This window comes from Tursiops truncatus, chromosome 5, assembly GCF_011762595.2.
Source record: "Tursiops truncatus isolate mTurTru1 chromosome 5, mTurTru1.mat.Y, whole genome shotgun sequence".
In the NCBI taxonomy this organism is placed as follows: domain Eukaryota; kingdom Metazoa; phylum Chordata; class Mammalia; order Artiodactyla; family Delphinidae; genus Tursiops; species Tursiops truncatus.
Window position 1 is genome coordinate 71,087,803 of NC_047038.1, and position 17,198 is coordinate 71,105,000.

Consider the following 17,198-nt stretch of genomic DNA (forward strand, 5'->3'; position numbering starts at 1 on the left):
TGTTTTCCTTTCACAAAGACATAATATTGAAACATCAGACTGAAAACCAAACCCAATCTTTATCAACTTCCAGTTAGGTATAAAGGCATCTCCTATAAATTCCTTCACAATTTACCTGAAAGCTTTGACTTGTGCTACAGCTGATATAAATTCCTTATTTTTCAAAGTTTCAATTAAAGTATGAATGGCAGTTTCTATAGTAGTTTGTGCAGCTTTGGAAATGTCAATTTCTTCATTTTCTGAGGCGGACTCGGCTTCTTTGAGGATACTTTCCAACTGGGCAAGTTCCTCTGACATGTTGAAGACCTAAAAGAAATAAATATACCTTAAAAGGATCAATTTGTATGTTCAGTAACAACAAGAGCATTTACTTGGCTGTGAAGATACATCTAATGGTGGCAGTATTTTCTCTTAAAGATTATTTTCAACGGTTAAACTTAGTCCTTATGGGCAGTTAATATTTCGAGTTCTTTATTCAGTTGGAATAAATAATTTCAGCTGCCAAATAGTAGTCTTTACTCTTGATAAAACAGTTTGTCTTAAGTGTAATAACTGTTACATTGTAATAAGTTAAAATAATTGGTTGCAACCAATGTTTATATTGGTTTTAACAAGTGATATATACATCATCTTGGATAGTAAAAATACATTTATGTTATTTTTTTTTTTGCTAACAGTAGGCCTGGAATTATGGGATGATCATGAAAAAAATTTTGACAGTAATGAGAAGTCTTTATATTTTAAAGGGTTACTTACCCAGGGTATTTTATATAAACCAGTACATGTTTATTTTTTAAAATAAATTTAACCACTTTAGATTAGAAAGCGAAGTGATTTCCTCGGTGATAGTTTTGGTACCAGTGGTTGACAAGGGGGAAGAAGACTCAAGTCCCTACTTTTGAATCTATTCATGACACGATTTCTAACATTCGCAGTGCTCGACATGTTTATTCTTGTGTGCATTACTTAAACTATAGAAGTACTATGTGGACAAGACGTTAGAGGCTTTCATAATGCGATTTTGTCTTTATTGAATTGACGTGCTTTACTTCATTTTTGATTGCAGATGATCTGTTGCTGCTACTGCGATCTTTAAGGTCTGGGATCTTTTAAGATCGCTGGATATCTGCTGTCAGATTTATGAACAGGTCCTGAAATAGTACATCATTTCAAAAACCAATAATGCTTAACTGGGGTGTGGGGGGGGGGGGAAGATTCACTATAAGCGACTTTTCACTTCATTGCTCCTGCAAGGAAATATGTATGTATGTATTTTAATTTCCTAGAATCAGTTACTAGTGCCTAGTACAACTGAATATTTACCTCTGCTTCATTTTTAATTGTGTTTACTTGATTGATAAGTTTACAGTAGGCTTGGAACAGAAGCAGCAATTGAAAATGCAATTTGTATAACCTTCGGCAGAGCTCCAGTTCCTAGAAATAAATAACACTGTGTTAAATTTAGGTGTTATTTTCCATATCTGACTAGACAACATATTTCAAATAAAAATTTATAAGTAAATAATTGTTAAAATTTGTTCTGAGCTTAATTTTTCTGCAGTAAGCAAGTTAATATGGTATGAAGTTGATGAAAGACAGATGAAAGATGCTCTGAAGACTGGGATTAAAATAAAAATTTAAAGATTATTGGTTACATAATTCATTTTTAGTGTGAAGCACATTTTCACATTAGACAAACAAAATTTTTCAGCAGGCAATAAATAGAATGCTTTAAAAAGAATTCACTAGAACGTAAAACTTTAACTTCATAACGAGAAGAATTTACAAGTGCATATACTCTTGCCACACTGAGATGTACATCTCACTGTGTTTATCAACAAGTGCTTGATAAAGCAAAAAGTAAAACTCTGGATAACCTCTCACCTAAAAAGTAAGAATAGTTTGTCTTTAAAATGAGTTCCTTTTTTTTTAAGAAAGCAAATTTGTAATCTCACTGAAACAAGACAATGAAATTAACAAATGCACTTGGATTCTTAAAATTAAGAAATATAAAAGGAGACATGTTAGAGATGTGTAAAAAGGCAGCGCTAGTTGTACAGATTAATTATAACACCTCATTGTCTTTGTAGGACTGAAACATTTCATGGATTAGGGCTATGCAAAACTGAAGCACACACTACTCTTAAAGCAGTCCATGACAAAACATTGCTAGGTCACAAATGGCAAATGAAAACCAGTTTGTCTGACATGGATAAGTAGTCTATAAATTAAGACAGGTCACTTACTGCTAGAATTTCCATTTGCTAAGCAAGAAGGTGATCGGGTCACAAAAAATACAAAGGAAGAAAAAGACCAAGAATTAGTGTAACAAATCATTTTAACTAGGGTCACAGATGTCCCAGGCAAACTGAAGAACATTTAAAATTACACCCAAAAGAAAAATATGATGCTATTTCCAGAATAAAACTTTTTAGACATTTACTGTAACAATCCAGGGTGTTTTTCACCCTTTGCCAAATAACAGCTAAATCACATTTAGGCTATAGTTTATTTCTTGTGCAAAAGCTACAAAGAATAAAACTAGTGGGATATTGGGAAAGTTGGCTACTGAAAGTGGTCTTCTATCTGGGTTTTTATAGCCTTTCCAAAAAAAAAAAAAAGCCAAATAAATTTCCGTTAGTAAAGTGGAAAACTTCTGATTAGAAAATATGAAATGATTTGCTCTTCTCAGAAAAGAACTGGTTTATAATTTTATGTAATATGTATTTGCCCATGAGAAGATTCTCTCTGGCGTGGCTCATTCTGGGTTGCCTACCCTTTGCTGTCTAAGTCCTAAGTTGCCATAATTAGTGCTGAATAGGAAGGTAAAATATTGAGAGCAGTTGTGTGTTTTAAATTGCATTGCAAATGTAATTTAGTAAACCTCAGAAGTTCAACCCAACTAGGTTTGAATCAAACGAGATAACGTAAAATACACCGTGAAACATCCAGGTTCTGGAATATTTAAAAATTATTACATTAAAATATCTACAGCAACTTAGACCTAGTCTCATTAATGGAGAAGAATGACTTCTAATTAAAACAGCAATCGCCAGAATGTAAATACTGCTTCTAAAAGTCCTTCTTGAAATCTGCTTTTCTAAATAGTTTCCTGTGAAGCACTGTTTACATAACATTTATTCCCATCAATTTAGAAGGGATTTGCTAAGCAAAGGTGAACTTCAGCTCCGTACTGCTTACCATAAATTATGTAGATGGTCATCCTGTGAATGTTAGTTGAGCACAATCCAATGTCAAACATATTAGCATATCTAAATTTCTGAGGTTTTACTTCATACAGTTTTATATGGAAACTAACAACAATTTGAGCTTTTAAATATTTTTTTTTCACTTCCATTAGCATAAATAAAAACTGACTCTACACACGTATTATCCAGAGCATCTACTTTGGGGTGTAATGGAAAAGAAAATCACTGATAAAGTTTACGATCACAACTGTAGGAAATAACACAGACGTAATTAATTTCATAGCTCTGAATTACTAGAAATCACGCTAAATATGTTAACACTGTACATTTAAAAACATTGCTTTTTAGTGTACTGAAATTTGCATATACAGTCTTAATTTACTTTTAATATGTATTAATTGCTTATTATGCAAAGGCTATACTGGTATACAGCAAAAGACAATACATAATGTGCAAAAAGGGACCCCTGCTCTCAAGGAGCTGAATGTGAGAGGAGACCTAAGATATCAGTGGACGTCTTCAATGTACAGAGTTTTCAGTTTTCACTTAGTAGAAAACCTCAAGCTATATTAATTGACACAGACTCCTGGAGATGGAACTCATTTTCTTCAAGGTAGAAGGGGTATAAGAAATCACTTAGTCTAACCACCTAATTTATATATGAGAAAAGCAGTTTGTTACTTGCTTAAGCCATAGTGGCAAAGACAGAATTAGAACCAAAGGATCTAATTCTAGTCTGGGGTTAACTTCTTATCTTGCCTCGTTTCTTTCTTTACACAGATTATTTGACAATTTCTTTATGACAGAGCAGGATTTGGAGTCAGCCTTCCAAGGTTTGAATCTTAATCTATTTACTTACTGATTCTAGATAAATTAGCTTCTCTGAGCCTCAATTTTAATTTGCATATACTTTTCCTCATTTATTTTAGAATATTTATTAATTGCTTATTATGTATCCTCATCTGTGTAATGGGGCTAATTACAACATCCACTAGACAGAGCTGTAAGGACTGAGATAATGAATGTGAAATGCTCAGCACAGTGCCTGGCAAATAGTTTACATTTACTGAGAGTATACTGGTATTTTCTCAACATTTCAGTTTTGTAAAGCTTCACATTTTTATTACAATAGTACAATAACTTACAGTGACTAGAAATCTGTAACAATCTGATGTTGTAAAAGGTTAGAATTCTCATGTCAAATGTAAAGGGTGTTAACTGATTAATACATGTTCCCCATATGAAGTTATACTTCTAGTAGAATGATTTGTAGGTCTTAATTTTATCCTCCTTTAATGTATGTGTTGTGCACTTTTCTCTAAGCAAATATATTACTATTATTTTCACTGAATTTTATGCTAGCAAAACCCATAATTTATCCAATCAGAACTTCAGCTTCGGAAGGGCTAGTATGAATGTATATAACATTACTCAGGTTTGATATCCTGACCAGACTATTTATCTGTAGAGTACTAATGCAGAATGAAAAAATGTTTAGAGAGGCAGATGCAACTAAAAGTCAACTTGGACTGTCCAGATATTCATCGAGCTTATCTATGGAATGTTATTAAGCTTCAGTCATAAGCTGGCCGTTCATTTTTATTAAAGTGAATTTTTCATTACTAAGCCAATATTCCATTGAACCTAACTTTTACGAAGATTGTTCTGATAACAAAAATGAAAAATGTTACAAATATTCTTTATTTCTAGGAATATCAAGGACATTTGAGCATACGTATTATTTTACCTGATACAGAAATATAGCAAAACTAAGAATAAGAAACTTACTTGTGCATCTGTGTTTATCCTATACATGTCTTCTTTGGCACCAAATGTCCTCTTACAATTGTCTAACCACTGAAAAAATAAACAACAGTAAATTTTAATACAGTAATTAATTGCACAAGGCATAATGAAATTGGTACTGTAATGGCCTGCTCATATAAAGCAACAACCTTGGACTTCCCTGATGGTGCAATGGTTAAGAATCCGCCTGCCAATGCAGGGGACACGGGTTCGAGCCCTGGTCTGGGAAGATCCCACATGCTGCGAAGCAACTAAGCCTGTGCGCTACAACTACTGAGCCTGCGCTCTAGAGCCCGCGAGCCACAACTGCTGAGCCCACGTGCCACAACTACTGTAGCCCGTGCGCCTAGACCCCGTGCTCTGCAACAAGAGAAGCCACCGCAATGAGAAGCCTGCTGGCCGCAACTAGAGAAGAGCCTATGTGCAGCAACAAAGACCCAAAACAGCCAAAAATACTAAATAAATAAATTAATTAATTAAAAAAATAAATAAAACAACAGTCTTAAAAAGTGAACTTGAATTTCTAGGACTGGTTGTAGACATAGACTTTCATCTCCATTTGAGCCGAATCATTTGTATGCAACAAACCCAAGCAGAGGATACTGTGTATGTGGCTACATGCACATGCTGGGGACGGTTTACTAATGGAAACACAATCAGCTGTCTTCTATTCCAGGGCCTTGTGGCGCTCCATTTCAGTAAAGAATATTCATTTTGTAGATTTTATGGGAAATCTTCACAACCTATACCTGACCTTTGTCTAATGTAAGATGGGGAAATGAAAGATGGGCTTCCTGTCCTGTCAATTTAATAAAGGCAACTTAGAAAGAATTAACCAGGTCCGTTTGCTTATCGGAAGTGTAATTCTCAGAAGACTTGTGTCACTTTTTTTTTTTTTTTTTTTTGTGGTACGCGGGCCTCTCACTGTGTGGCCTCTCCCGTTGCGGAGCACAGGCTCTGGATGCGCAGGCTCAGCGGCCATGGCTCACGGGCCCAGCCGCTCCGCGGCATGTGGGATCCTCCCAGACCGGGGCACGAACCCGTGTCCCCTGCATCGGCAGTTGTACTCTCAACAACTGCGCCACCAGGGAAGCCCTTGTGTCACTTTTAATTAGTGAAACAGAAACTAAAATACATTTTAAATCTTGTTTTTGTTTCTTTTTCTTCCTTTTTGGACAGCAATAAATGACAAACATATTATCTCCAATGAATACTGAATACAGAAGCCAAATGTGGATTTTCCTTTTCCAGGGGCTTGTCCTAAAGATGGATATTTATTTAAGGTACCTTTTCCTCGGTCAGATAAAAAGAAAATAATAGCACTATGGTTTAGTGGGGAAAAAACACTGGAGTCATAGAATTTCCAAGCTAAAGTGAAAGCTTAGAGCCTTCAAGTTGAGCTCCTGGGTTTCGACGGTTTGACATTATTAATATTACCAGTTCTTTTGGCTTCCTAGTTCTTTTTGTGTGATAGATTAAATATAATAAAACTTATATATATATATATATATATGAAGTCATTAGGACTTTGAGAAAAACTACTAGCTACGTTTTTACTCTTTGAAATATTTCAGTAGTAGACATTTGAAATTCTCAGTTGTAGCTGTTAATGGTCTACATGCAAAGAATGAAAATTAGATGTCTCGGTTGTTTCAAAACAATCTCTTTGACCTTATGTCCCTTTTATCCTGGTTCCTCAGCCTGCATGGGCCCTCAGGCTCTTTACTTGACAGCCTCTCAGAAGAAAAACATGTTAGGTTTTCCTAGTAAGATACAGCTGCTGGTGGTCACTGTCAAAAGCTATCTAGCAGATTTCTTTATATGAGCAAAATTCAGTTGACATCTATCATGGAATCTTGGAATCTGTACCTTAATCTTTATTCACTCAAAATGTTAAAATGCCTGTACACTTCATCCTCATCACAAGTCCGGCCCAGTTTGTCCAAGTATACTGATACATTTGAAAAAAATACTTTCAATTGCTTATTTAATGGCTTGTTCTTACTAGATATAATTTTTTATACTGTATGCCTATGATATGGCATTTGGGGGGCACTATTCAAAGTAATTATTTCTGATTTTTATTCCGTTACAAGAAAAGCCCCAACCCTATTGTCCCGTGGCTACACACTGGCCTGCAAAAGTACAGGTCCACACCTTCCCAGTCAGTGTATACAAGATACAGTAGACGGTTTGTGTACAGAATACCCTCCAACTCACATGTAACAGTCTTCCTGTCATGATGGATTTTTTTTACTCAAGGCTCAAATAAAGGTTAAAATTTAACTGGAGAGGTTTGGCTTCTGGGTATGATGGGGTAGCTTGTATAAGGCCAGTCCTCCAAGAACAACTATGGAAGCTGAATACCACCAGCCAGGAGGATTTAGGGAGTCAGAGAAAAGTACTGAAGGGAGCTGTACATTGACTCCAGCATTACCCTAGGGGACTTGCTCATTGATGTCCATGGGCTCAGAAGCTGAACAAAAAGTAGTGGCTTATAGTTCACTGGGCTGGGAAAACAGGGCTATCACAGGTAGTGAGGTACTGGGGGCCAAGATCCTGGAGAAAAGATAACTGCAGAGAAGGGAGCCGAGCAATCTGTGTGCAGTTTGCTCTTGGGGCACTTGTTCCTATATTTGTCATGTGCAGGAGAGGCTAAGAAAGCAAGTAATAGCATCTGGGAGGATGAAAAGGTAAGCAGAGACTTTCTGGTCTCGTGGTGCTGGGGAGATGAGATAAAAATTGTTCAACCCCTGCCAAGAGAGCAGGGTCCTGATAGATACCCCAGGCTTTCACCTGTGATCCTCAGAAGACTCAAGGAATAATAAAAGAATGTATAACTAAAAAACTATTAGAGGGGAAAACTGAATAATGAAAAATCGTTGATAGAAAAGAAGTTAAGAAAGGAAGGAAAAAGTAACAGAATAGATGGGATAAGAAATGGTGAGATGGTAGCTTAGGAAGGAATCAAATTCATTTTTCTCTTCCATACAAATATTTTAATGGATTCGGCACAATTTACTGAACATTCTTTTCCTACTGCATTGCCACAGAGCCTTTGCTGTAAATCGTATGATTATATATGTGTGGGTCTGTTATGTTCTATTGGTCTATTTGTCTAATTTTATGCCGGCACTACACTCTTTTGAGATTTTTAATAGGTCTTACTGGATGTAGGTCTCACTCTGTTGTTTAGACCTTGTTGTTGCTCCTTTTGGACAAGATTTGGAAGACATTTTCTGTCGAGGGCAGACAGGAAATATTTTAGGTGTTGCAAACCATAGATTTTCTGTTGCAACTATTCTGTGTCGCAGTGCAAAAGAACCATAGACAATAGGTAAACAAATGGGATGGCTATGTTCCCAAAAAGTTTATTTACAAAAACAGGCAGGGAGCCAGACCTGAGGGCTATAGTTTCCTGACCTGTGTTCACGACTGTAATCAGCCTGTCAATTTCCATTAATATATTGTCTGAAATTTGGAATGAGATTGCATTCAATCTATAGATCATTTTGGGGAAAAATGACTTCACACTGTTGCGTTTTTTGATTCATAAACATGGTATAGCCTTCCATTTATTCGCAAGGCCTTTAATTTCTCTCAGTAATAATTGAAATTTTCTGTGTGGAGGTTTAGCACATCTTTAAATAGACTTAATTTGTAGGTATTCGATGTTCTCCTGTTGTAAGTGGTATCTATTGCTGTATAACCAACCACCCCTAAAACTTAATGGCTTCTTAAAACAACAAGATAAATCTTTGTGTTGGCTGGGAGTTTCTCCTGGTCTTGCCTAGGGTCACTCATGAGTCTACAGTCATCTGATGGCTTGACTGGGGCTGAAAGTTCCAAGCTGGCCTTCCTCAAGTGTCTGGTATGCTGGCAGTCAGCTGGATGCCTCCACTCTCCTCCACATGGCCTCTCATCCTCCTGGAGGCTGGAGGTCAAATAGTTTTCCAGAGTTTGTTCCAATTTACACTCTGACAGGCATGATGGCAAAGGTAGAAGCTGCAAAAGACCTCTTAAGTGCTAATCTCAGAGGTTGCACAGCATCACTTCTTAATTTGATTGGTCAGAGCAAGTCACAAGGCCATCCAGACTTAAGAGGTGGGAAAACAGATTCCATCCCTTTGGTGGGAGGAACAACAGCAAAGTCATATTGCAAAGAAGCGTGGACACAGAGGAGCATGATTCATGGGGACTATTATCACAGCAATCAACCTCCTAGGATAGACAGAGATTTCTGAAAACACAGAAGCACTAACCATAATGGAAAAGATGGATTAACTTGGACCTAAGTAAAATGAAAAACTTCTGTTGATCAAAAAATGCTATTGAGATAGTGGAAATGCTAGCCACAGAGGGGGAAAAAATTTGTAATTCATACATCCAGTAAAAGGCTTGTGTTTCGAATGAAGAACTCCTACAAATCAATAAGAAAACCACAAATAACCCATTTACAAAACTGGGCAAGATACTTTAGGCACAATTCACAAAATAGCTAAATGAAGAAGAAAAGGTGCTCAAACAGCCATCTGACAGATGCAAAATAATATCATGAAATACTACCTCACATCCACCAAAAATGACAAAATGTTAAAAGTTGGCAATACCAAGTGGTGGCAAAGGGATTAGGGCATGGTAACTCCTGTACACACTTCTGATAGGATTGTAAATTGATGTAGCCTCTCTTAGAAAACTGCTTGGCAGAGTCTACTAAAGTTGAACAGATGTATACCCTGTGGCCCAGCAATTCCACTCCTAGATAGATATCCAACAGGTATGTGAACATATATACGTAAAAGACATGTATAAGAAGTTACACAGCAACATTATTTGTAACATGGCCAGATCTTGCCCGATACTTTCCTGCTACTGAAAACTCTCCTCTTCTCCAATCTGTCATTACTATCTCAGTCCAGATATAAGATCACTACCCCCTTAATAAGTATTTTCTTATACCATATTCTTTTCCTGAGATAATCCCCCAATCTAAAATTAACGTCTGTCAAGGACTAAGGTTGCATCTCTATTCCATGAAGTTTTCCTATCAGCCAAAAGGGACCTCTCCTTGGAAATCATACATTTGGTTTGCATCCGTTCTCTGTTAGACCTGTATGATTTGCCAGTACTTTTATTTATAGCTATAATTTAAACATTTGTTCCTAATTATTCATGCACAGTATCTGTGCTTTATATTCCTATCTAGAGTATTCAGGGAATAAGAAACAGGTTTAACACTTCATTTTTCATAGGCCTTTACATGTGATAGATATTTAGTACTTATTAATGAAAGACTCATCTCCTAGGGGAAAAAATGCCTACTGTATGCAGTTTTTTTTTTTTTTTTTTTTTTTTTTTTTTACTGTATGCAGTTTGTGTGAAAAGGAGAAACTTTTTTTCCTTTAAGTTTTTCTGCCCCTGCCAATTGAAAATATACTGGATTTACTCTCAGGGAAGAGAACGACTGTGTTTTGCAGTGCCACACTGGAGTTAAACATTTCTTTGCAGGTAACATCTATAATACACTGTGTGCTTCTTTCTCCCTTTGCTTGCCCACGTACACATACACATCACAGGAAAAAGAGGACCACTTTGTCACAGGTTGCAGATTTTTCTGGACCACAACATCACTGTGCCTTTCTCAGGGAAATACTGCCTTTACACCCCAGCTTGCAATGTTGACAGCAGCTATTACAGTCTCAACACAGAAGCATTTTATAAAGCTCATTTTCCATTGTGCTCTTAGGCTCTTAGAGGGCCAATTTCTAAAAGCTAAAGATAGGAATTTACTGGACAGAGAGCTCCAAGGCCCCAACATTCTCAGTATAACCCTGAGGCAAGTGTTAACAGGTTCTGTTTTCCATCTCAGCTATTATGCCAGGTTAGCGCTTCCAGTGTCACAAGCAACTACTTTATTTTACATGGTAAAAACAGACTGACCTGCTCAGCTGCTTCTCGTTTGGCATTGTACGTATCCAGGTGCTCTTGCAATTCCAAAACACTGAACTTGAGTGTTTCTAGCAAATCACAGGACATCAGCTGTCAAATCAGAAACACATTGATCCAGGTCACCGTTTCTGATCACAATCCTGAGACCAAAAACGTTGGTTTTCAGGCCAGCTTAAGCCGGCCTCCCTAACTGTACGCTGTCCCGTACTAAGGACTGACCTTTCACTGAAACAGAGGAGAAGTGCAGTGCAATGTCAGAAGGATAAGCATGCCTTCAACTGCCTTCCAAAATGGGCTCAGGCAAAAATGGTATGTCAGTCCAGGATATACCTTAAAGGTAACACCCTTGAAGCTTTTTTAAACCTTAATTCTTTAAAAACCTTAATACGTAATCTACAGGCGTGCTTGGACACAAGTGGGGAAGACCAGGGAGTTCTGGGTTCTTCATGGGGGAGGTCTAGCCCTCTCCTACCCGCTTTTACTCAGGAATCAGGAAAAGTACACATCTCTAGAGCATGATCTTTCAGCTTCCCCATCTAGGACTCTGTGGAGGGTGAGGGCAGGGAGAGGCCAGAATCAGAAACAGTCACAAGCCACTGCATATAATACACGGGAATTATATTCTGCTAGATATTTATAATCAAGTTGAAAATATGAACCTTCAGACTTCAAAATTCTGAATTACCTTAAAAAAAGACCATTTACTGAATGATGCCACTTCAATTTAGTTTTTATAATAAGCCCTCATGTTAAAACTTACTGTTTCAGCATCCACAAAGACTGTCGGGCATTCTGAACACATCATCATCACTTCCAGTGAACTTTTAAATTTGGTACCAATGCGTTGCAGACTCTCACCAAGAAAGCTGACTGCCTCATTAGTTATGTCTCCAAACTTTCTTTGAATTGACTATGGAGAAAACATAAGAAAAATGTTAGTATTTCATATGAAAGCCTTTTTTCATGTTTAAGTAAAAAAGCATAATTTATAATTAGAGCAACCTTTTATTTTAAAACTATTATTGTAGTGCTGTATAGAACTCTTAAAACTGATCTGTAAGTCCTTGTTTTTAGGCACTTTAGGAAACATGGTAATTTCTAAAAATGATCAAAACAGTATTTACAGAACAGTATTCCTGAAAAAAGAAACTATTGATACAGGCCATTCATCTCCCCATTCCTGAGGTTTTTTTCATTAGGAAAGACAGAAGGAATACATGCTATATATGTTGTTGGAAATAAAGTCCTCACATGTGTGAGGAATTAGCTCTTCTAAAGTTAAGTTCTACCTGAAAGAAACTTTCAGTAAAAGTAGTGTACTCTCCTTGGCTATGAGCTGCCTTCTGACTTTAAGTCATCAAAATGCATCAAGGATAATATCTTCTCAAAACTCAAGAATATTCAATCACATAAAACAATCAGTGCCTGACCCATAGTGAGCACTCAATGGATTAGTGTCATCAACAGTGTAATTACTAGACAAATACTTAACGTGTACCTACATGTATATGTGTAGCACCATTAGCTGTCATTATGATTAATTAGGAAAAAAAAAGCATAAGCCACAGTCTTGGGCATGAAGAAATTTATATCTCTGGCATGAAAAGAATATAAATAGAAACCCGAGTAACAATGCAAAACTACAGAATGAAATAAATAAATGCTCCAGGTAATAAGCACTAAAGAACTTCCAGGAGGGAGAGACCGAAGGTTGGAGTGGTTGGTTGGGAAAACCTCAGAGAGAATGTGTACTGAGCTGGGTTTTCTAAGATGGGCAAAGTTGCTGAGGTAGGGAGGAAAGGTGGCAGGTAGTTTGGAGAATAATGACTTAAATGGTGGCATTTCTCTCTGCCTTGGTTTCCCTAGCTACAGAATGCTAAAAACACATCTACGTTACATAGGTCTATTGTAAGAATTGCTTAATGTAGAACATTTAGCCTAGCGCCTAGCATGTACTGAATGCTCAATAAATGTCAGCTCATATTATTTTTAGGGCTGGAAGCAAGCCTGGCTAAAATTTGTAAGGTCCCCACACAGTGATGAAAGTGCCAATGAATTTAACACTTTATGATAAGTTGTCTTATGATACTGACGTAAGCTCCTTGAAGGCAGGAACCATGCTTTATATTTCTTTGGTGTCCCTGGAAGTGCCTAGCATACTGCAGAAAACTTATCAGATGTTGTTCTGAAGTTTTACTCTAATTGCCTTAGAGGTGATATCGGTACTAGTCATTGTATAATGTCCCAGCAGTGCTACAGTGTCGAAGTGTAAATTTAAATATCACTATCTTAGGAAAATAAAAATTTTTAAAGGGAATCAGTGGGAATATTAAAATTTGAGATACTGATTTTAGCCAAAACCCCATAACTTTATCAGGTAACTATAATATGAATTCAGAAACCCTAAACCTCACTGACCTGAAACAGCCTAGAAAACACGTGAAAAGTAAACACTGCACAGGACCCATCGGTGTCGGACAGCATCTGATTGACGTGACAGCGCCAGGCTTCTTCTTCATCATCGTACGCTACTGGCTGAAAAGCAGCTATGATGGCAGAAAGAAATGGTGATGGCAGAGGTGATGTCTGTGCTTCTGGAAAACCATCTTGCTCTTCTTCATCTTGACTGTTAACACAGATATCATCATCATCATATTATCGCAAAAGAATACACTCAATTACTTAAGATAGTTTGTCATCTAACATGGATTATTTTTTACTCGTGTATACACGTTGATTTAGAAAATGTGCAACCACCTAAACTTTGTGAGGAAGCACAAACAAGCAGATTTTCTTATTCATCCTGTTCTTTCTAGCATCTTGTTCTTTCTTAGCATCTTTGGAATCAGAAATCTAATTTCACATGACCAGCTTACAACAGCTCAAGTCCTAGCATAGGCCAGGGCTATGGAATAATTTCTGTAACTTCTATGAATAATACAGATTAGAATGCTTTCATTTTAAATGGTCAATTTTGGAGGCTTTTTATTTGAACAGGCCCAGATTGACAATGATAATATTTTTAAAGTTTTTGTCATGCACTTTTATGTCAAGGGCTATATATTAGGTGCTTTATACAGATTGTTCTCATTCAATCTTCACAGCAACTCAAGGACAGTTAAGTATTATTATTATCTTGATTTTTTACCAGTGAGGAAACAAAAAGTTCAGCGAAGTTAAATGATGTGCCTAGGCTACTGGGTAGGAAATGACAGAGCCAGAATTTGAAGCCAGGACTTCAAATGGGACCAAACCCAGTGTTAAAGCCATGACATATACTATATGCCTAGCAGTACGGCAGTGACAGATCTGACTCAAAGAAACATAAGGCCTGGCCATTTTCTTTGAGAAATTTACAATCCCCACAGTCAGATAATACATACAAAAATGAGACAATGGGAAAAGATGGAGATGTATTTGGGTTGGGCATCCTATAAGGAAATGTGTGACTCTGGGTCTTAATATTGCGTATTTCACATTACAGGGTAGTTCCACAAGGCTTTATAGAAACTACGGAGCAATTCCTATGGAAGAGAGGGATCTGAGAAGACTGGGGCGGGGGGGGGCGGGGAAAGATCAAAATGAAGCAGACATTTGAAGTGAAAAATTATATCTCGAAAAGTTTAATTTTTAAAATGTCACTGTGGTGATTGATTTGAACAAAATGTATCCTCTAAGCTTGAGTACATATACCCCTATATTTAGTAAGGATGTTTAATTCTATTTCAACTTCAGTGCTTGGCCAAAGTCAGCACTTTGGCTGCAGCCTTTTAGAAAGGCAGACAGCTGAGTATCTACCCCTGCATCATTTCTGGTGTCGCTTAACTTGTGTATGATCAATGAGTGAGTGATTGCATAGGCTACTGTCACATCCAAGTCAGTAATATGAACAAGGTGTGTCACCAAGATTTGTTGTTAACATCTGAATGTACACTTGCAAGTGTAGGTAGGCATTCCAGATACGCTGAGAGTGAAAAATCTCATGTGCTATATATGTTAAAACTCAATTATCACTTGAAGTACTGATATAAATGAAAAGCTTTTTTTTTTTTTTTTTTTTTTTTTTTGCGGTACATGGGCCTCTCACTGTTGTGGCCTCTCCCGTTGCGGAGCACAGGCTCCGGACGTGCAGGCCCAGCGGCCATGGCTCACGGGCCCAGCCGCTCTGCGGCATGTGGGATCTTCCTGGACCAGGGCATGAACCCGTGTCCCCTGCAACGGCAGGTGGACTCTCAACCACTGCGCCACCAGGGAAGCCCAAATGAAAAGCTTTTATTGTAGGAGTAAAGCTCTGATATACTTGATTACTTATAAAAATAATTATCAGGGAGCTTCAAACTGTTGAATAGGGAAATAAATACACTGATAGAGAGCGCATTAAATTAGATGTGCTTATAAAGAACATTATTTTGAGCCACAAATATTTATAAAATTAATTTAAAAAGCAAAATAGTAGATGTAGATTATATCATAAGTCTCATCATTATAGAACTGTTTGGTATTTAAGTTACGTAACAGCCACCAAACTTTCTTTTAAGAACTTTATGTAATAATTGATTATTCAATTTTGTCAGCCCATGAGTGAAAAAAAGTCCTATTTGAGAATTCAACTATCACTCTGTGATAATTTTGAAGATATGGTGCATAAACATTTAAAAGGAGCACTCTAACATCTGACAGTAGTAAGAAATGGTCACTTTTGCCCATTATATAAGTCAAGCTTTAAAAATGTGACTGTTGGGGCTTCCCTGGTGGCGCAGTGGTTGAGGGTCCGCCTGCCAATGCAGGGGACACGGGTTCGTGCTCCGGTCCGGGAAGATCCCACATGCCACGGAGCGGCTGGCCCCATGAGCCGTGGCCGCTGGGCCTGCACGTCCGAAGCCTGTGCTCCGCAGCGGGAGAGGCCACAGCGGTGAGAGGCCCGCGTACCGCCAAAAAAAAAAAAAAAAAGACTGTTGATAATAAAACTATAAAATAATTTTTGGAACCTATTTCAGATTTGTTCTGGTATCACAGAGTTCATTCCATGATTTTGATACTTGGTTCTGGCCATGGCCCAATATTGATTTTAACACTCGGGCCATTTGGCATTTTGCCTAAATAGGTACTTGGTGTACTGCTAAATGCAGAATGCTATTCACTATGTTCTGAGAATGGCCTACTTGTTTTTCTTTAAGTGAATGTCAATAATAGAAAATAAGCCCATCGTAAAAATGAGGTAACTCATTTTACCTTGGAAACACACACAGGAATGAAAGTTCGTTTACTAGAACAGAGGGTCATATTTGGGAGGCGATAGGAGAGAAAATATCATCTCATTATCGTGTCTGTGATACTGTATTCTCACCTAGACAGCCCAGAGAAATCCGCTTCCTCTTCTTCACATCGTTCATCCAGTTCTTTCAGAGCTAAGGTGACATCTTCTTCACAGACTGACCCAGGGTAGCTCTCCGGAGCCGAAGGCTCTGGCATGTCAGTTTCCTCTAAATCAAGAATCCCTTGACACACGAGAGAATCCTGCTGTTCTTGAATAATATACGACCCTTCATCTTCAAAGGCTGTAAGAACTTGTTCCTCCTTTAATACTGAGCTTGTATCCTGTAAAACAATTATGTTTTTTATGGCCTTGAAAAACATTAAAGAGAATTTTACCAACACAGAATAAATGACTATTGCCACCGACCTACATCTATTTTACTAGGCAGTCTTCATTTACACAGTTTAAGTTTTGGAATTTTTGGACTCTGATCATATAAAATTGATTTTTAAAAATATTTCCAGCTTTAAAATATTTTGAAATTAAAATGTATCACCTATTGCCACTTAGAAACATCATGGAGATCTTTTTTCTCCTACTAGGATTTAGATGTTTACTTAGAAATATATCCTTATATATATATAACACCTTCTCTCATACATATTCTAATTCCACATAAGTATAACTTTGTATTATTACTATCAATTCTCTCTTATTTGAAATGTCATTTCTTTCATTATGCTTGAACCTTATATCCAGTGAATCGTGGATATAAGAAGGGGAGGTAATTCAAAATGGTTAACCCACTGGTCCTATGGGGCTACCGTGAATCAAGAACAGGTCCTGACCAATCAGGAGGCTGCTGAACGAAAACAGGGAGGGCCACCTGACTGGTTTAAGTGAGCCGAACACCAGAGATGTAAGATTTGCTTTCAGGTGATAAGACCACAGTAACTCATTTAGGTTTGAGTTCTGAG

General features: G+C 37.4%; 1 protein-coding gene across 9 annotated transcripts in view; it reads right to left on the minus strand.

Moving 5' to 3' along the window:
* Window positions 1–17,198, minus strand: part of FRYL (FRY like transcription coactivator) — a 244,672-nt gene that overhangs the window by 2,296 nt on the left and 225,178 nt on the right. For 7 of the 9 annotated variants that reach the window (XM_033856980.2, XM_033856979.2, XM_033856984.2 and 4 more), the window contains 8 exons: window positions 16,312–16,562; window positions 13,383–13,590; window positions 11,725–11,874; window positions 10,956–11,054; window positions 4,998–5,066; window positions 2,247–2,264; window positions 1,324–1,434; window positions 116–306 (listed from right to left, as the gene is read on the minus strand). In XM_033856980.2, coding sequence (XP_033712871.1) covers window positions 116–306; window positions 1,324–1,434; window positions 2,247–2,264; window positions 4,998–5,066; window positions 10,956–11,054; window positions 11,725–11,874; window positions 13,383–13,590; window positions 16,312–16,562 — 1,097 coding nt within the window. The remainder of the gene's footprint in view (window positions 1–115; window positions 307–1,323; window positions 1,435–2,246; window positions 2,265–4,997; window positions 5,067–10,955; window positions 11,055–11,724; window positions 11,875–13,382; window positions 13,591–16,311; window positions 16,563–17,198) is intronic. The other 2 variants (XM_033856983.2, XM_033856982.2) reach the window with 1 other exon arrangement.